Source organism: Varanus komodoensis, unplaced genomic scaffold (assembly GCF_004798865.1).
Source record: "Varanus komodoensis strain SLA01 unplaced genomic scaffold, ASM479886v1 scaffold15, whole genome shotgun sequence".
Lineage (NCBI taxonomy): Eukaryota > Metazoa > Chordata > Lepidosauria > Squamata > Varanidae > Varanus > Varanus komodoensis.
In genome coordinates, this window is record NW_025335440.1 from 24,511,183 (window position 1) to 24,532,786 (window position 21,604).

At 39.0% G+C, this 21,604-nt stretch overlaps 1 protein-coding gene across 3 annotated transcripts in view; it reads right to left on the reverse strand.

The window, feature by feature from the left end:
• PLXDC2 (plexin domain containing 2) overlaps window positions 1-21,604 on the reverse strand; it is a 251,857-nt gene that overhangs the window by 90,897 nt on the left and 139,356 nt on the right. For all 3 annotated transcript variants that reach the window (XM_044425076.1, XM_044425075.1, XM_044425077.1), the window contains 2 exons: window positions 17,402-17,548; window positions 5,489-5,558 (listed from right to left, as the gene is read on the reverse strand). In XM_044425076.1, the coding sequence (XP_044281011.1) occupies window positions 5,489-5,558; window positions 17,402-17,548 (217 nt within the window). The remainder of the gene's footprint in view (window positions 1-5,488; window positions 5,559-17,401; window positions 17,549-21,604) is intronic.

Sequence of the window (21,604 nt, forward strand, 5' to 3'; positions counted from 1 at the left end):
TTTGATTCTCCAGATAGAAGGACTAGATCGAATAAACTAGATCTGGCTTAATATTACAAGGAACCTCTTGAGGGTAAAAGCAGATCAGCAATGGAACTAGTTACCAAGAAGCCAGTGGAAGTCTCCAATAGGGATCTGTTGATGAGGTGCTAACTCTAGACTTCCATCTATAATGGACTAAAAGCACTTCCCAATCTCTCTGGTCCTATGACACAAAATACTTAATTAATTACTATTAGCTTTATTAGAACTGATGAATGGGATGGGCTCTAATGCTTCTAAAGCAGTCAGTATGGAATTCTTTAGAACAAATATAATGCAAATTGCTCTCTCTTTTTTTCATTGACATATTAAGGTTTTGAAACTACAATTTCTAAGAATGCATCATAGAAAGAATGCTTCACTCCAGCTGAACAACAGAAACATCCAGTGAGACTATAAGAAAACCTTCATTCAAATAGTACCTTGGCCACAACTCATTTGGTGGCCTTGAGGAGGAAGCTATGCCTTAGCCCCCATATTAATGTGGGTTCACACTATTGACCAATCATACATGGATGGTGGGTGATTGAGATCATGCATGCAGAATGTTTTGAACACCTGAACAGCAGCAGCAGCAGCAGCAGAAAATTAACTGAATTGTAAGAGAACTTGAGGGCCTGTGGTGGTAGGCCCAAAGGTGGGATAGAAATGCTTGCTGAAAACCACTGAATAAGAAATGTTGTGCTATAGACTGAGCATCACCAGAGGGTGCTGTTTGGCAAAGCAAAAGCTATCCTAAAAACAGTCTTCTTCAATATGCTGTCCTAGGGATATGCAGGGATTACAGTACCCATTGTCCCTACCCATCATGACACTTGGTTGGGGAATGCTGCTAAAAAACAAAAACAAAAGAGGGATGAGTGAGTGACACATCTCTCCATAAAGGCACCAGTTACGCTGCTAGTCAAGAAATTGGCAGTCAGTTCTTTCAGCCTCTACCTAAAACGAAATGACCCCACAAATGAGTTTGCTGAGAAAACAGATATACTGTAGGCATCTCCATGTGATCTGCAGCAAAACAACAATCCCGAGCCGCCCCGAGGCTTCGGCGAATGGGGCGGCATAGAAATTTTCTAAATAAATAAATAAAATAAATAAAAAACCCACGAAGCTGTTTTGGCTGAAAGGTCAGTCTTTATTCCATTTCTAAAGTGGGTAATAAGTGAAATGAACTTCTGTTAAGTGCACGTGACCTTTTAAAGTCTAAGCTGACTGCAAAATGGCTAAAAATGAAGCAGAAAGTGAGCAAGACCCCATTCTTCTTGACAGCTAATTTTAGGTTCGCAAATGTTTGCAGATTATGTCCTGCTAGCTAAGTGCTTTTTCCCCTAAAAGGTACTTTCAGCCAGATGACAGGAAAAGGAAATGCCATCCACAGTTTACCAGCACTACAACCTTTCCTTTCTCAAGCAGACAGCCAAGAAATGGGTGACACAGAGGGTTCAGAATTGACCTGTATGATCTAATCAAAGTATCCAGATGGAAACAATTAATTGATTAGTCAGATAAATTGATTTAAATGTTAATGAAAAAATGTCACAAATTAATCAGGGAGAAGGGCTGTCTTTTTTTAAAAAAAAGGACTTATAACAATTACAGGTGGAAAGGTCCATATTGAAATAAAAATTTCCTCCTGAGTGAAGGGGAAATGTCTCTTCTAAGAGTCTATCTGCTGTTATAAATGTGTGCATCGTACAGAAACAAACTGCTAAATATTTTAATTTTTTTTCAAGCTAATCTTTAGGGTTAAAACCACATGCATAGACATGGTGCACTTTTCATAGTTGTTATTGTCACCTATACAATAGTAAACTATATCTCCAAATGGAAGCTGCATCCAATGTACAGTTTATGTCCTGTACTCAAAAAGCACCCAGGACAGCAAATACTTGAATAAAATCTAATGATTTTTGTCACTGGGGTGATTTTTTGTCCCAGTCAATTTGACATGCTAGCATTTATATTTTCCAATAAAAACTGATCAAGTGATGCAAACTAACATGCTCACAGAGAGGGGTTTTTTTTCTTTTTTGGTTGAAGACCCAAAGACAGTCTGGGAGAAAATTACTTCCCTCCCATAAAACCATTGGCGTGCATTGCAAGAAACAGGGCTATTCTTGTCCCAGCCAATGTTAACGTCTTGGGATTTAAAAATGCCACATTTCAAAACAAAACCAGGAGAGGGAAGCAGACATCTTTTGATACTACACCATTGTTTTAATTTTTGGAAATGTTACTGCCCCAACTAATACTGGAGCGCAACTCGGAGTAGAAAATAGTCTCCCAAAATCATGGGTGTAAAATGTCAGGTTGAGAGTGGATGCAGATTGGATCAATGAACTAATCAGTGGATCAATGAACTAATTTAATGAGCATATTAAAATTTGTTCCAATCACATGACAGGCCTAAAAGGCATGAATTTAAAATTCTGTATCTTAGATAATATCCAAGCAAATCTTACTCCAAAACAATTGTCAAGATTTGCTCACTTCTTACATTTGAAATACATGGTCTTTGTTTGATGCTCAACTGTTCAATATCACTGAACATTTGCTGTTATTTGCTATCAAGTCATCTTTGACCTATGGTGACCCTATGAATGAAAGCCCTCAAAAAATCCTCTCTATGACAGCTCCATGAAAGCAATGTTAAGTTCCTGTGGCTTCCTTTATGGAGTCAATCCATCTCATATCTGGTCTTCTTTTTCTTCTTTTGCTTTTGACATTGCCTAGTATGATTGTCTTCTCCAGTGACTCTTGCCTTTTCATGATGTGTCAGTATGTTACCAAGGCATGGCAGCCTCAGTTTTGTCATTTTTGCTTCTAGGGAAAGTGCTGGCTTGATTTGATCTAGAACCCACTTGTTTGGCTTTCTGTTGGTCCAGGGTATTTGCAAAGCCTTCCTCCAGCATTATGTCCTGAATGCATCAATTTTCTTCTTGACAGCTTTCTTCACTGTCCAGCTTTCATACCCATACACTGTAATTAGGAATGCAATAGTTTTTGATGATCTTGACCTTGGTCTCCAGTAAAATATCCTTACACTTGATGATCTTTTCTAGTTCCTTCGTTACTGACCTTCCAACACTTAGTCTTCTTCTCCCTCTGAATTGATGAATAAGCCAAAGGATATGACAGCTTTCATAATTTCAACTTCTTCTTTATTAACAGTGAAATTCTAAAATTCTTCTGTGGACATGATTTTTGTTTTCTTTATATTCAGCTACTGGACTGTTTTGTACTTTCTTCTTTTACTTTTATAAGGAACCATTTCAAGTCATTGCTGCTTTCTGCCAGTACCATGGTATCATCCGCGCAGCTTAAATCTGCGATGAATCTTCCACCATTTTTTACTCCTTCCTCTGTTTCTAATCCATCTTTCCTTATGAAATGTTCTGCACATTTAGGGGGCACAAAAATGCCCTATACTTTGGTCTACTATGCTGTTGCAGCACATCTTTTTCTTAGCCACCAAGCCAATCCTCTCTCACCCCTGATATTTAAGTCCCTTGCCAATACTCCTGCTCTCTTCTAAATTAAAACATCTAAAACATCCTGTCAGGAAGCCCTTCTGTTATCTGAGAGCTTGAAAGCCTCTAGTGGTTTCCCAGGTACCAGAATTACTGCACACAGGAATCCCACGTGACTGATATCCACCGCTAAAAGAACAGGATAGGATTAATTATACTAATAATGGCAGTGCAAACAGATTTACTTCACAGCCAGGAATCAGGTAACCTTGGTAAAACATGAGCTGAGGGCAAGGCTACACTAATTGCCTGAACAGGCCCATTTGATTTCTCTCTCTCAATAAGTGAGGGTAAAGAACATAATTTATTACTAATACAGCCTGCCTGTGAATTGTGAATGTTGCTCAACTGGTGGAAACGAAGCTGAAATTCTGCTTTAACTTTTATATCATGGTAGGCAACTTGCAGCAATAGGGCTAGTTTCAAAAGGTTCTGTGAATCCCCAACTCAATCCTTGGGCAAGAATAACTTGTCCCTCTCCTGGCAACTCACTGGTCCATGAGGAATAGAGAGAGAGAGGAAGAACAGGCATCAGAAAGAGAGCAAAAAGTGGTTCCCCACCCACTTTTGCTGCAGTCACATCCACTACCCATTTGTCTATGTTTGAGTGAAGATGTGTCAGCGATTGTGATCTGTTTTGCTCCCCTTTCTTCTTATCATGGACTAACCCCTTCGGTCACTGTTGCTAAGCCTGCGATGCATTCAAAGCACAGCTATTATTATCATTATCCCCTCCTATTTCTGTCTGTTCAGCATTCTTTCCTTTTACAGAAGTAGCTCTTCGCCCACTTTTTCAAAAAGAAAGACAGGAAAGCTTGCTTTGAATCGCCTGAGTAAACTTACTCATGGTTAAGGAAAAGTGTGGCACATTATATTTAGTACTTTCATAACGTAGGCCAATAAATTCTTTAAAAAGTCACATTTCCAGGATACATTAATTATATTTTCAATTAGTTCAAAGATTAATTAGAATGCATAGAATTTACCACACAACTTCCTTGATATTTGAAGTTATTTGTGTAACCTTTATTTTAATAATAGGACAGGGAGACAGTCAGTTCCAAAGCCCCCCCCCCCCCTTGTCCCATGGCCCAGCTGGGCATAATGCTGAAGATGTCATCTGCTGTTGGGTCTATTTTAAAATCCTGCTAACAGCAGACCTTGTGGGCCCATTTTTTCTTGGACTACCAGTCACTAGGAGAAGGGTTGGTTCTTTTTTTCAACTGCAGCTGCTATCCTCCAGAGTCTCCTATCAACTGGGTGGGGGTGGGTGGAATTTTCAGTGGGACCACAGCAGGGGAAGAGGGGCTTAAAACTCACCTTCCCATATGCTGTTGTTCCTGCAAAAACTTCCCATCACACACGAGCAGTCAACTTACACACACGTGCATGCAATATGTTTAGAATGATATTTAATTTGGCTCAATGCATCAGCTGTTTCAGAAGTACATTAATTACTAAATAATCAGTCTGTTACAATGCACTATCAACCATTTAACATTAGGAATGTTGCATTTGTAAACTGCTTCAGGAATTGTCCATATGGGAAGATGAGTGAAGAGGCCAAAAATTTCCCAAATAAAATGGGGATTGCTCTGTGATAGGGTAACATACCTGCCATAGTGCTAGCAGTACCTTTCCTTTTCTACGCACTTCTTGATAATGGGAAAGGAGTTGCAAGAGGACTTTCAGACAAAACATCCAGCTAATCAAAACTTCTACTCAATTTAACCACTATTTATACAAGTTTGCTTACACAGGATACATGCTTAATTTTAACACTCTCAAGGTTTGATAAAGCAAACTCTACTGTGTTTCACTTCATCTCTTCATTTTTTTTTTTTAAATCTATCTGATTTTTAAAATCTTAATCTCTTGTCAGATTATCCACAGTGAATGGGTAGAAAGCCACTTACCCCCAGTTGCCACAGTAATTTCACGTAGGAAATGGCCATAAAATGGAAAATCGAAGGATAGATTCACTCTCTGCAAGGAACAACACCAGAAAAGAAAATCAATGATGTAAGGAATACTAGAGATCCATTCAAAATGTGATCCAGTTGCTAAATGCTGCTTTCGTCTTACATTTTTTACAGTAGGTTTGCCATTCTCAATTTGGAATTGTTCCTCAGTGCTAAAACTGGAAACAATTCTGTACAGCAAGGAAGGCTCAGCAATGTAAAAGGAAGCATATTAGGGCTCCCATTGGAGACTGAGGCTTCAGTCCTAAACACTGCTGGAGTTTGGAGTATCAATCCCAAAAGAGTGATACTTCCAAGTAAAAAGGCACAAAATTAGGCTGTGTGTAGCTGCTACTGCTTATCTCCATGCTGGTGTTCTTCAGACTAGAATTTCCATCATCTCTGGCCAGCATGGCCACTGGAAGGCACCAGGCTGGGGAACACAGGTGCACAGACAATTACTTGTGAATACATCCCACTGAACACATTGTGAAACCTTCCATGGAAGCTGCCTTGAACTGGTCCCTTCCCTCCTATCCTCTGGTTCCAAAACTCAGAGTGAACCTTTGAAAATGCAGTTCTTTTACTGAGACTCCAGAAAGAACATTTTGAGCTGTAAAACAGAAGCCTCTACTCATGCAAAGAGTTGAATTCAGACTGAAAATTTCCCTGATTCCTCCACTTCAGTAAAGCTTTTGACTTTGCCCTTAGGGTGACTCTTGCTGCTGGAGAGCAAGACAGAACGAAAAGCAAAGCCCCTCCAGTTGAGCAGCTTCTTTCTTCCAAAGTCTTCTCATTTGGTCAGAGACTGGGTCTTGAACCTGCTCCCCCTCCCCTCCTGAAAACTCCTCCTCCCCCTCCAAAATGGGCTGATTCTGACATTCGGCCTGAGAAACATCAGTAGAGACAGTTGAAGGAACGTCAAAGGCTTTGCTCCCCACCCCTCTTCTAGTTTAGAATCCAGTGACAATGACTTCCACTGAGTCTGCAACATGAGGAAGAGTGGCCCACTCTCTATAGAAAGGATCAGAAATACCCATCCATTATAATGGATAATTTTGCATAGTTTGTTTTTGTTCTTAATGCCACTAACATGGCTGCTGAAGTGTGAGGAAGGGAGCCCTAGGAGGATGGAGCCCACATCCTTACTGAAAGACGTCATGGGGCATCAAGCAGAAGCAGGGGCGACTCTTTAGAAGCTTTACCTTGTGCCAGCACTCTTCAATTCTCCTTAGTTTTGATCCTGGCCATGTTGGCAAGGCCTTCTAGGAGCTGATGCCTGAAATGCTTGGAGATCTATCTCCTGCACATCCCAGCCTTATGCTATGCCTACTGACCACAGGATCCTGCCCTAGACACAACTGGCCATTTAAGAGTCCCACTCCAACACAATGGTGCCAGATCTACTTGAGTGACCTTGTGTTACCTTTGGTGTGAGAAGCTTTTGCACAGAGATAACAGCCTCTTGCTACTGGCTAACGTCAGACAACACAACAAATCCTGGTGCTTTTTACCATTGTTGGTCTGTTGTGTTGTCTGAATCCAGTTGTGTTATTTTACCATGGCAAGTTTGGTCTTTAGAAACCATTATAAGGAACACAGTTTTGTTTGATGGTATCGCCATGGCTTGTTATGTTATCTGAACCCAGGACCACCGTTTCCATAGTTCCAGTAGGCAATCAAAACAGAGTCACTTGGAAAAGGTGGCAACTGCAGGATCTGCTCTGGCCATCCAATATGTGCAAACCAATGAGGAAGAAGCAGGCAACATAGGCAACGAGTGATGTATCCTGGGATTGAATTTCAGTGTGGTGGCTGATGGGATACATGCCAACAGCCCGAGGACAGAGCGGGGGGATGAAAGGCAGGGTAACACAGACAAATAGATGCCAGATGCCAGTTTTTTACCATGATGGGTCCATCATGGTAAAAAAAACACAAAATGTGGTAACCATGCAGGATTAATTGCCGTGTTGTGTGAACCCAGTCACAGGAAGCCAAGCGCTGGGCACTGGAAAATATAGTTTTCTTGGTACTCCCAATGGATGGCTGAGTACTCACTGGTGGACAGCTGAGGACATGAACTTGAGAGAGAGCAAGGGCAAATGCAGCTCATGAACACTTTGATACAGCAGGTGATCAGTCTGTTAAGGCTTAGGTTTAAGAATTAGCTCAGCTTATGCCAAGGAAAATGGGGAGATTTAGGAGGGGTTGTCTGCCAGTTCACTGGGATTAAATAGGTGGCATGAAAGTAAATAAAATAGCCTCTGGGTTGCCAGTTAGGCTACATTTTGTTTTTTGCATGGCCAAGGATCTGGAAATGGATGCTCTTCCATACAAATCTTGAAATTAGTAAAATGAAAATAATCTGCATTTCAAAATACATTTTGATAGCCCAAGAAGAGGTGCTTATTTCAACTACTGCAAGCAGGTGATCACATTTATTATCCCTCAAATAAATTTTACCTCTAAGCTTATGTCTGTCTCATTTTTTATCTTTTATATTGCCTTGGGTTTAATTTACCCTCTACTCCCCCACTTCTGCAGAAAGATTAGTTTCTCCATCTATTATGTATTTAATTGACTTATGTGGTCCTTTCCATCTCAACTATTCTATGATTCTATGAAATTAATACTTAAATATTTACCAGGGCTTTAAATTAGATTTTTCTTAATTGTAAGTCAGAATTTGAAGGGATTTTACAATAGATACTCTCATATTCTGTTTACAACCAGAAGAACTCATTCCATTCCATAAACAGATTATTCTTTGGCCAAATGCAAAGGAATGATCATAATCCATGGTTCATAGTAATTGAAAAATACATTCCTTGCTGGCTATTGTATCCCTTTTTCATCATAACATCAATATTCCCGCTAATCCAAGGGTGTGTTAGCATGTAATGAGAAGGCCTCTGTGGAGGATTTCCCCAAGAGGCCTCTTGTTGCTGCAACAGCTGCCATTCTGAATATTCCATATTCAAGCTGTGGCAGGCAGCACCGTAGCTTCCTGTTATGTGAAAATACAGTGACGGTGGGTTACTGGTGTGCTTGACAAGCCATCCACAAGCTTAAAAGAACCATGTGTTTTGAATAGCTTAAGAACCCTGGTAACCCACCTTCATCAGGACTGCTTGCAGCAACAAACACATGGCATGCTCTTGCCACAGCCTTAATATTTAAAACTGCACCTGTTTCAGTGACAAAAACTTTTGCTTTTGTGAACTCACTTAAAAGGTGCTGGTTGTACATCTATATGAGCCCTGGTTCTACTCTACCACTATGGGAAGAGGAGGCAGACATAGGAAACACAATATGTGATCATTCTATTGCTAGTAGAAGAGCCCTCTTAAAACTTCAGTGGATGATCTTGCCCTTCACTCAGAATTTGGTGGTATGTCAATGAACTATTATATATTGATTTATTTTGGGTGCAATTATTTACAGACTTGGAGGGTGGCGAAGGAGCCCCAGGAGGTCAGATCTTCCTGTCTGGCTGCAGAGGAAAGGTTCATAGCACGAGGTCTCTCTGGTGTTGTGGTAGAAAGTTGCACTACTTTCCACTTTCTACACATTAGCTGGCAAAGCAGCCAGAAACAGAGTGCTGGGAGAGCATGGTGGGATGGGCATGGATACTGAGCACCACGCTTGCATTTCCCTGACATGCTCCTGAAACAGAATCAGAATTACACCAGTCCTGGAACTGACAAAGTCCATCCTCCTCATCTGAGTCAGCTAGTAGTAAAAATAAACCCACCCTCCATCTGAAATGAGCTTGTAGGGCTTGGCGTTCAGTGCAGCAAGAACCACAGCTTCTCTCTCCTCTGTCTCACCATATCAGATTGCTTTTCTTGTGTTGTTCTTCTATTCTCTAAGCACACTTCGTTCTCCTCAAACTTTTTTTTTATTCAAGGGTGGGTGGCCATTAGGATTCCTAAGATCCTACTTCATTTTGTGCTCCTTTATCATCTTCATGACTGCAAATCTCTCCTAGGACATGAGATGAAATTAATTTGGGATAAAGTAATGCTCAACTCAAAGTGCATATGCAAGTTTGAACAACTGTGATTTAAATCTAGAGAAGTCATTAAAAAGAAAGAAATTGCTTCATCAGAATTAAAAGGGGAGAGAGAAAATAAACTATTACAAGATAAAGCCATACAATTTCTTCCTTTTTGCAACAGTGTGTACAGGCTAAGATATATTGCAAACTTTTGTATCTTTATTCAACAGTAAGCTCCACAGTGTTCAGCATTTAGAACTGTCATCTAAGTTAGCACTGAACAAACTTCCCTGAAAACTGTTCTTTCTACATACAGATTTAACTTTAATGTTTAATTTGAGTTCAAGAATGTGGCCAGCATTCAAATTGATAGAAAAAGTACAGTCATCTCTTTTTAAGGTTCAGCTGTTCATTTACCATAGAAAATTTTCCAAGGCCCCCCTCATTGCCTTTTTCTTATTTATTGGTGACAAGCCAGAACTTTCACTTCAACACTCTTTCTCTTTTTTCTTATTATACCACACTTACTCAGTTCTCTTATGCAGTCCGAGAACTCCATCTTCAGAAAATACACTCTGACATTTCTTTGATCTCTCAGTCACTCCTCAAAGTCTACTTCCAGAAGGGTTGCTTAAAATTCTACTTTCTGTTGCTTCCGCTGTCTGCCATACAAGGGACCAGTGTGCAGTGCTAGAGACAGGTCAGAATAACCGGTGCTTTTTTCCTATTTTCAAAGGGAGAACATGCCTTCTCTTGACTTACAGCCCAGTCCCTATGCATGCCTACTCAGGCAATACTTCCATGAAGTTCATGAAACTCACTCTCAATGAAAAACACATCAAATTGCTGTCTTGAGGATTTTTTGCCTCAGGCACAATGTAAACCAGGGGTCTCCAAGCCTTCTTAGACTAGTGGTCATATTTGTGAATTGAAGTAACTGCTATAGGCAGCATCACAAAATACCTAATTAATGGATTGCTGCTTTGGTGTCTACCTCCACATTGACAGCATGTCACTTTCCTCTTTCCCTCTCCAGCAGGCTCAAAACAAAGCCTTAGAAGTGAAGTTCTTTTACTAAAATTGTACAGGATACTGAACAATATAAATCAGAGTAGCGTTCTCCTTGAGGTGTGAGAGAAGCATCTGCCCATGTGAAGAGTTGACTCAAATGGAAGCTGCCTCTCCCTTTTTTTCCAAAAAGCTTCTGACTCCACCATCAGGCTGGTTCCTGATACTTGAGGGCTTTATGGCAGAAATTGCTGACATTCAGCTGTCAGGTCTCTTCACCTCTTATCTCCTGACTGAGTCAAACTCCCCTGCAACAAACAACTTCCCCTCCTGATCTGAAATGCCCCCTACTTTTCCAAAGTGGCATGATTCTCATTCTCTGCATCTTCCCCTAGGTGATGCTGAAACTCCGAAGTCCGAAGTCCCCACACCCTTCCACCTCCTTCTCAGAATTGGAAAATTCTATCTGAGCACACTGTGTTCTCTCTCTCTCGAGACTGTTGTCCCCACGAATCTGAGGCTGCATCTTAGTCTTTTGTTCATTTGTTCTTTTGTTCATTTCCTATCGGAGATCACAACATCTCTTTAATAAGGGATTATCTAACTCAGCTAATTGCTGGTACAATAAAACTTCTTTTAAATATATGTTTTGGCCATGTCCGGTAGTTATTTCTTTTTGGTAGATAGTAATGACACAGTAATTTTTTATTGAAACTGTCTTTGATATTCTGTGATATACGTCCTCTTTTATTCACCTGCTTCCTGGAAATTAACAAATAGAAGGGCAGACAGATACTTTGTACCATTCTGACAGCTAAAATACCGATTTTATAAAAATGAAAGGAAGTATCACTTTTGCTATATGAATGGGGGGCAACTTCAACTGGGGGGTAAGCCTCAACTGGATACTTATGTCTTCATTTCATACAAATCCATGTATGTACAATTACAAAACATGGGCACCATACAAAATTCAGACGCCCATAAGCCCCAGGTTGGGGACCCCTTGCAAGTGCTATTAGCTGTGTTGGCAGCTGCCACATTGGGGACTTCTAATCTAAACCAATTTGCAGTGCAACTGTTACACAAGTCTATTCAGAAGTAAGTCCCATTGAGTTCAATGGGTCTTCCGGGAGAGTAGGTATAAGACTGCAGTCTACATTATAACTGAACTAGGTCACTTTTTTCCCTTGAACCCTACTTTTTTTCTATTGTTTTTATTACTTTCCAGCTTGAAAAAGAGTTCTGGTGAGCTCAAAAACTAGCCATTTCAGTTGGTCTTAAAGGAAATACTTCGATATTGCTGCTTTTGGATTCTTACGCCCTTCCAGAATGAAACCAAATAACTGCAACTACTCAAGTGGATTGTGGGTGATAATTGGAGGCTTTACAAACCATGGATGTTTTATGAAACCATGAGCACCCTTCCTTATTCTTAGCCTTACCTCCTACTCTCATAAATTGGCTTTGCTACAAATATTCTCGCTTGCATTAAGCCAGAGTGATAATGGGATTCTGGCTTATTTTCCAGGTAATTTTCTACTGACATTAAGTCAGAGTTCCCTGTTAGGACAGAACAAGGTATTCTTGTTTAATACAAACCAAGATCTTCACAGTGCAGCTGGTGTACAATGGGAGGACAACTGGGCCACTGGTTTTATATTCCCTGATCTCAGCTCTTTCTCCTTTCTGTCACACTCCAACCTTGAACAAACTTTGCCAAAAGAGATATAGCTCTTTCTTTTCCAACACATCGTATCTCTGAATTGTGGCATACTAAGGTAGTATTAATTTGCCCCAATTTGCACACAAGCTCTTGTTGTCTGATGCTTTTACATTCTATCTCACAAATTACAGAATTGTCTAATCTTGCCATCAAGAGATATTTTTCCTCTAAGAGAGATAATCTACCCACTTTGTGCCTACAATTCTCTGAAGCCAACATGACAAAATATGTTTTCCCAACAACAAATTTTTTCTTGCATTTACTCATCTCTATCCCAGTTCTTGCATTTCCTCATTTCTATCTCAAATGCAACATTTATGGAAATATACATGTTACCCACAAGTTAGCCACATTTGTATTTAAATATCCAGGGCCTTCTTTCCCATCTTCATTTCAGCAATCCTCTTCCAATTAATTAATATCCCAAATGCAAACAGCGGCATGATACAGTAAAGTTACCAGGAACCTTCCAAACTTGGAGGATTGTGGAATCTTATCAAGAATGGAAGAAGGATGGTTGCTTCTCATTGGCAAAAAGAACTTGGCCAATTTTGGGCCATTTTGTGCTTGCTTACATTGAGGACAGGCTGAGGTGCTGCTGATGTATTATATCCTTTTTGATCTTCACTGTTTCCTCCTTGCTTCCCTGCCCACTCCTTACAAGCTGGTCCCAGATTGGTCTTCTGTCCTCCAAGCCAGAGTCAGCATGGTTCTTTCAAGAGTTTTCCAAATTTGGAACTCCAACTCTAACCTTCAAATGTGTTTCCAAGGTCATGGTCGGGATTCTGAATTTTATTCCAGCTGGCCATATTGCATCTACTGGCCACTGGATTGTGCTCTTAGCTGAAAGGATTAAGAGTCATTCTTTTTCCTCCCTATATTAATTCAGACTTCTGAATTTAGAAAGTGAATTATGAACTTTATTTTAACAAAATTAGACCACTTTTTCCTAGCAAACTGGAGGAAAAAACCTCAAGAAGCTATTTGCATTTTCATCACTTAATCTTTGCATGATGTGCAAATTGTCCTTTATTGTGTAATGACAGAGATTCATCTCTTTACAAGGGCAAAGAAGACATTACAGGCAAGTTCTGACAAGACAGCCCTTACAATTTTTAACACTCTAACAGTTTTATGATTCTCCCCCACTTCTCCAAATTTATTATCTTGAGAAGTTGGAAGAAAGCATAAAACAGAGAAGAGATGTCAACTCCAACTAGAAGCCACATTTTTCTTCTTGTACCTGCAGGTGCAAGATTAAAATCTTGATTTAACCATAATCAGTATTCCCAAATTATTTTTTTCAATGTTGGAATGGAAGAATCTGCTGTGTGTGATGCTTGCACACCAATTGGATTGTCAAGGTGACATTAAAACATATTTGATTGCACAGCCCCTTACTAGGAAAGATTCATTTTCATTGGATCTCATTCAAGGGTATGCAATTTTAAAACTATTATTCTAGAATAGTATATCTACACGATCATTCATAGAAAAGAACTGATACACAAACAGCATCTAAAGTCGTACTGGTGAAACAGATAACCATCCATTGTACTAGATTACTGACCTGTCTCTTGGTCATTCATACAATGATATTATTGATAAAAAGCAAAGAATCTCATGCCTATGCAATCTATTCTTTTGGGGATCTAGAGCATTAAACATCACCAGAAATGAGTAGAAGCGTTCATTTCTGGAAAAGGGCAGGTAAGCTGTGATTAATAGTTTAAGACTGAATAATCAGTTGAGGTTACACTGTTCACCATTACTGTAAATAATATACTTCTGGATATTTTAACTCATATCAATAAGGTAATCTTCAACCTTACATTTATTCACATTCTCCCCGTATCTGTTGTCTTTCTCTTCTACTATCATGCCTCTTTTCATATCAGTCTTCATGTCCCAGCCAACACTTCTAAAAAAACTGCATATGCAAAAAGATTAAAATAGCTACTAAATGAGAGGAAATGTGATATTACAGTAACTAAAGTAGTAGTAGTAGTAGTAGTAGTAGTAGTAGTAGTAGTTTTGCTTGGTGGAGACTTACAGGTCCACTTGAATAAGGCAAAATAATAATGCCTAAGATAGCCCTCAGTTGTCATTTCCAAAATCTTACTAGGAAAGCTATAACAATCATTGAATCAAGAATTACTGACTGAAGACTTGCTTCTAAAGAAGATACTGGACTGTGCGGAAATGGACAGACTGACCTTATCTCTTAAGGAAAAAGAAGACACATCCTACTACAAAACATGGGACTTTTTCTATTACTGGTTAGAAAAATGGAATCTCACTTTGGGCTGACATATATAGTAATTGTAGAGAGAATATGATTTTGAACTCAGTATGTCTGAAGTATTCAGAATAATTATTTGTTTAGATTGAAGAAAAAATAAAACGTTGAAATGAAAAACAATCATTGACTCAACAGGAAGAGTTGACCTAATTATTAACTATCTAAATTAAAATGAAGAAAACAAATACATTGTTTCTGGGCTCCTTGCATTATACAGATTTCCATCTCACTGGAATGAACATGCTGAGGACTCTATAGAGGACTCAGGAAATTTACTCAAGTCAGTCATACTATTGCTGAAAGCTACCACAAAGGAAGGATTTGAAAGACATTTAACTTGTTTTCCAAAAAAGTTGACTAATCTGGCCACATTCTGTACCAACTTCAGAACTGGTGGTCACACTGAACACAGAACACAAAGTGCATGTTTCTGTACTGGGCTAGCATAAGTGAGGATATTCGAAATGAGTCAAATTCAACAGTCCTGTCATAAGTCGCTCAGCTGAAGGGTGGCTGCACAAAGAATGGAAGGCAGGCAGGCAGGCAGTCCCTCCTGGCCTTGACAATGTATGTGCCAGCCGGCACCGGCCCCCAATGTTTGTGTATTTCCACAGATTTCTTAAGTGGGAAAGCATACTCAGTGCAGTGCAGACATCCACACAGTGGGGATGAGCTCAGAGACTACCATGGCATGGGAGACAGAATGCCGCCTCTCCTCCTTTCAGTCCACCCTTCACATGGTTATCATGTGAAGTGGTTAAAGTTTTTCAATGCAGTCAGAAAAAAACTACTTTAATTCTTTGCTTTGGGAGATGCTTGGTTGTTGTGGCATTTGCTCAAACATATCCAGCATACATACATATTCAGAGTACAAAATCTGGTCAAGTTTACTTATGTGAACGTTTTCTAAGCCATCCATTTTGATTTTGCTCAAATGTATCAGACCCTGAAAACTCAGATCCTTATTACTGTAGTCAGAAATGCACATACATGCATATACAGGTTTGGGGGTTTATTAGAAAATGCCAGTTTAATTAATATGCATCATCGTTTCTATCATCATGAAGTTCAACATAAGGAAGGTTTTGTGTACAAATATATAACTATGAGTGTAACATAAACACTTTCAGTATACACTCAATCTGTGTGCCCATTTTTTCAATGGTTCATTTTATGCTCCTGCATTTTTAGCAGTTTTCTTATTTCTTGTTTAGCTTCATAGCTCCCACAAATGCCTTCAAAAATGTGCAGTCTTGACATGCTCCCTTCCAACTTCTTTGTTCCCACAGTTAATCTGACTTTAGTGTTAAACATAAGTTCAAGGATCCTGACAGCATTGTTTTGGCTTGGAAAAGAGACACACATTTACACAATGGTTGTAATTCCAAGAAATAGACTTGTTTTTACATCCTAGCCTCTTTCCCAAGTTCTTAAAATTGTTCAAGGTCAAATATGTTGGCAAAAAAGTCATTCCATTAAACATTCTTATTTGCAGTAAGGTTTGTTTTTATTGTCAAACAACTAACCACATTTAGGAATCTCATATAACCCAAACTGTGATAGATTGCATTTATTCTTAACTCAGGAAATTGTTAAATGCCAGTGTTTCCACCTTACTCCATCCAGTTATTAGCTATCCTTTTCTTTATCTATGGCTGGGAAAATAGAGTTTCTATAAATTATGTGTGTCAGTCTAAATCTAGAGGGTTTATTGTGTCCCTCTCCTTCCAAACCCTACAGAGATTCTCTTCTGTCTAGAACTGTTCTCTCAGCTTGTCACCTGGCTGGTGAGTTTATTGGCCCTAGGAAATGATATGACACAACCCAATGGAGAGCAGAATTCTAACTTGCTTATTCTTTTTTCTCTTCCTACCTCCCTTTTTTCATCAGCCTCAGATACTTTCTTCTGTACACTTAAGAGTTAGCAAGCTATTTCTTAAAGCTATTACTTGGACGTCTTTCCCCAGGTGTCAGAACTCTGTCCAATTGTTTTTTTTTTTCAGGCCAATAGAGCAAGAATCCCTTCCATCATTACAACAGCATCATCATTTCTGCTAGGGAATTTACATCCCCTTTAAAACCAATGCTGACTCTTTTCTTCAAGCTGCTTCTGGTACGTGGGGCAGCTATGGGAATAACATTTGGAAGCCATGTAGCATCCAATTATAGTCAAAAGTTAGCAGCTTAGGTTAGCAATCATGCTCCAAGGAGTGTGTGATCAGAATCAGTCAGAGCAGTTTTTTGATATGGAAATGGAATTGCATCTACCACCTCTGCTATCATTTGACAAGAATCAACAGCTGAAAACAACAATATTTTGACAAGGATCTAGCAGTTCTCAGAACCCAGCTACCATTGTGGTGCCCCATACAAATGTAAGGAGCAAATTCGGGGCTGCTACTTTTTAGTTCTAAATATGGCAGTTAAGCCAGTCCATTCAAAGCATAATTCATCTGTCGATTAAACTCTGTAGCAAAACAGCTACTGACTTGAATGACACCAAGAATATTTTCCCTCCATAGCATTTTCTAAATTTGTTCCACTCTCCAAAGAAATGTAATAGTTATCTGGGAAAAATGGTTTCCTGGGTGAAATGTATGTCTCCTGACCTGTAAACAAAAGCAACTCTGTATCAAAAACGAATTACCCCAGATGATAAATTCTTTGGATAATGTTTGGAGTGTCAGAGTCAAGGTGAACATCCTTGACAAGTAGCTATTCTACCCAAACAATAAGGCATGAGTCATACAGGTAACAGCCAAAAATGGGGGGGGGGCAGCAAATTAATTAACATGAAAATAATTAGTACAGCAGATGAAACGCCCTTACCGCTGCTTGCCGATGTGTGTTGGAGAGGATTCCATGGATCTTCACTTTATCTTTTTCCATTTTGTCTATGTTCACCCACAGATCTTGGCTGGTAGAATCAAATGGGCCATACGTCCTAGAGGTGTAGTAATTATGATCCATATCCTCCTGAAAAAAGGCCAAACACTTAAAATCAACACACTTTCTTAATGCTGCTTTGTAAAGTCCAAATCTTTGCATGTTCAGACAGAAAAAAGTGCTACAATACCTAGCTTTCCCCAGAAAGGAATGCTAGGAGCTGTATGATATTTTTTCTGTCCAAACAAACATACAATTCTGACATTTAAAAAATGCAAGGTTCATTTCTTGCTGAAACCAGTAAAGCTCTATTTCCTTGCCACAAAAATGAAGGCAATTGCCATTGGAGTAACGGGTCTTTCATTTTATTATACCAATTCTGAAACAGGGCAACAAAACACAAATTCTACTTCAGAAAATTCTGATTTTACAAATTATAACTTCTGATTGAGTGATGACCTGTAAATCCTATGACAACCCATATCAATTCAAAAATAGTTTTTAAAACACTATATTTTGATATGTTTTAACTTCATCTTTCTTTTTACTAAAATGTAAATTGTTAAGCTTCAGCTACTGAGTGGTAAAGAAATTAATATACTAATAACCCAAACTGCTGCTATGGTACCTATTTTGTACCAATGTGTACCAGCTGTTTCATCTCATGTTAACATGAAACATACCCACTTTCCATGCTTGTTCTACTGCTATACTTTTTTTAATGAACAGCAATCACACATTTTAATTTTTACTTGCAGTCTTTGTCCCTGTGACTCTTCCTTGATTTCCTTTGGGATCCTCCCATCAAAAGAAAAGACATTAGCAATGCGTTGAAGTTAATCAACCACTTTTAAAGATTTCAGGAATGATTAGTTAAACCTTCTGGTTCTTATTTCAGCATGTTTAAAACACAGAAGAAATATTCAGCACAGCACTATTTTTTTTGCTCCTTAAGTGTTCTGCTTGAAAAGTTGTTCAGTAGTAACCCTAAAAGACAGCAGTTGCTGACCTCAGCTGGATCATTTATATGCTGTAGTTATTTTTCAGATTTATATACCACTTTCCATAAATGGGCATAAAGAAAACTGTAAATATAACCATGAAAGCAATAAAATTAATCAGCAATGAAACCACATGATCTGCTGTGTGCTACAAACCATAGTTGGCAAGGTCAAACTTCAGGGAAGGCCTGGGTAGACACAGGTTTTAAGAAGATGCCAGGTCTTTGCAAACACTTGGTAAAGTGTTACAGACAGTGCATGCCGCAGTACTAAATGCTCTGCAAGTACTCCTGAGGTTCCACTACAAGTACTCGTGCGGCACCCTCAGAAATGCTGCAACATCTTGTTGTTTTTTTTAAGCCGCAACCTACAAGTTGCAAGTATAAATAAAAATGTACAAATATTCAGTTAATGCTTGGATGATCTTATCTCAGTTTAATAAACCAAGATACACATTAACCTTTCATCTGTGCTGTTCTGGCTTTGCATGCCTCTTGCTCTTTTTTAAGGCTTTTAGGTTTGGAATAAACTAGAATCTTAATCTATAGTTTGAAATTGGTTTATTATAAACCTGGTAACCACACTTTCTTTGTTTGGACAACACAGGATAATTTTCCACTGGAGACGACTTCCAGGTTTAATTGCAGTATGCTAAGATGGAAGAAAGGACTATGTGCATAAGTACAAGACTATTGTATCACAAATTATTAAGTCAAGATACGAACATCTGAATGCAGGCATGCACTTAAGTTAGTATGTTAGTATCAACATTACTTCAGTTAGAATATCACTTTAGTCTGTTAAGTGCAGCAAAATGAAGTGTCATCATCTTTTAAATACTCTTCCCCTTCCATCTACTAACTAGAAAAAAACAAATTTGTGGTTTGTCAGCTGCTGGAATAAAATGAAGATGAAAATACCTATGCAGATCTAGTCCATGTGAACTCAAAGAGCTGTAGTCATTTATTGTCACTGAAAGAAATTAGTATTGCCTAAGCTTTAAAACTCTAATGCCATATGGATAACAAGTATCTGACATTTTCAAATCTAGAATGTGATCCCTTTTAATCATACTATAATCTTAGCTGGGAAAAAACCATACAATGTCACTGTGCAGAGCAATGTCACCTAATTGTTCAGATTCCTCATCTTATGTTCACCAAAGGTACAAGATACCAACCACTGCCATTAAAGATGTATTGAGATGACAATGGAAACTTCTTCAAATTCATGAACAGCTATATGAACCCATATCACTAAGCCCTACTGCACAGTATTTCATATTCACAAGCTTGATAGCTTGATAATGAGATTTCTGAAGACATTCAAGGACATAATGCTAGCATACACTTTGTCAAGAAATGAAGAGAATAAATTTTGCTTCTTCTTAAAAGCAGCAACCCAATGCTATAATTTATTAGTGACTACCAGCAAACCTTAGCACTCATTTCATGAACAGCAACACTGATTGACCTTTGAGATATTTACCCTCTTTTTGAAGAACACTAAAACACCTTTTCTTGAGCTTTGTAGGGGAGGAGGAAATAGCCTGGCAAGAGACTTGCCCATATAATGCCCAGCAGACTCAGAGCTACCTCTGCTGTTAAACCTGCACAACTTGTGTATCCTCAACCTGAGCACAGCTTGGACTGTAGCCTGTCATATGCATCACAAACTCCTTATTTTGGCAGTCCTATGCAGGTAGGCCTCCATCCATGACTTGAGGGGCACAAATGTTGCAGGTCTGCACAAGTACTCTCAGTTGTCCAGTGAAGGGCTGTTGTCAAGTGTGATTTGGCTGTAGCGTCTGTTGTATCCCTTCTTAGATGGGAAAGACCGCTTCACACACATACATTGAAGGAATCATGAAGGATAGGTTAATACTCTACATGTGCTGTCCCTGTTCAGAAAATTCCACTGGTTCAAATGCAACTGCAAAATTTTGGGCTGCAGCCAGAGGAATGAAATTCAGAATTCTAGTATTGTTCATCCTGTACTGGTTGCTCATTCAGTTCCAAGTCAAAGGTCAAAACTTGGTCTTTCCACATAGCTTTTTGGGGGGGTGGGGTGCATAGATAAGAGTTGTAACAGACAAATGAATAGAAGAACTGACAGCTGAGTGCAAAATGAGATTTCAATTGGCTTTAACAATCTCAGACTTTAGTCTAAGCACCTTTGTGAAGGAAGTCAAGGTACTGCCAGACCCCATGTTCTTGGTTCTTATATCCACCTGCATACACTTGCTCCAGCACCACTCTTGCTTTGCCTCCTAGGCTACTAACAGAAGTCACTGTCAACAATGCTTTGAGACAAACAGGCCTGATTATGATCCACAATGTGCTCAAAGAAATGGCACACAAGCCACATATGCAACCTTGTTCTTTGTGAATGTGTCAGAGATGTTGCTGTTTATGAACCATAATAAATGTGCAGCATATCACAATCAGAAGCTCTTCTGTGTGCCATTAAAATAACCTGATGTTCCACAAAGAACAGAAGCTAAACAAGACAAAGACTAATTAATCTGTAAAGCAACCCAATACAACTCCATTTTTTTCCTTCAATATAAAACAAACAACTACAGGTAAATTCAAGCTGACAATCTGCATCTCCACCTTGGTGCCAATCAACTTATCAAACATGTTGTATTAATCATACAGAGGCACCACTAGATTGCTCTATAAGAAATACACAACTGTTAAATGCATTTTTCAATTTCTTCTTTATAACACTATATATATAATTTCATTCATTATCTAATCCCTAACAGAGAGAAAGGTTTACATGCTTGCTGGACATTTTCATCCCAATGAACAATAAAAGACTTCATTTTTCTATAAACTGGTCTTCTGTTAATCTTCCCTCTCTAACTCTTATGATACTGGTCAATTTTGACATGATGGCCATATTCCAAACTCTGTAACATGACTGAAGTAGAATTAAACTTCTTTCCAGTAAAACTAATTGTCAATTGGGACTACCAACAGAGAGAGATACATCCAGTGACATATCAGAAAAGGTGATTAGGAATCAGATGCCCCACAACTGATTTAATATCATTTAATACTAGTTCAGGGTAGCCATGTGCACACTTTATAAAGGATGGTTCTCCATTAGACGTCACCTTCTATCAGTCAAATTCTGT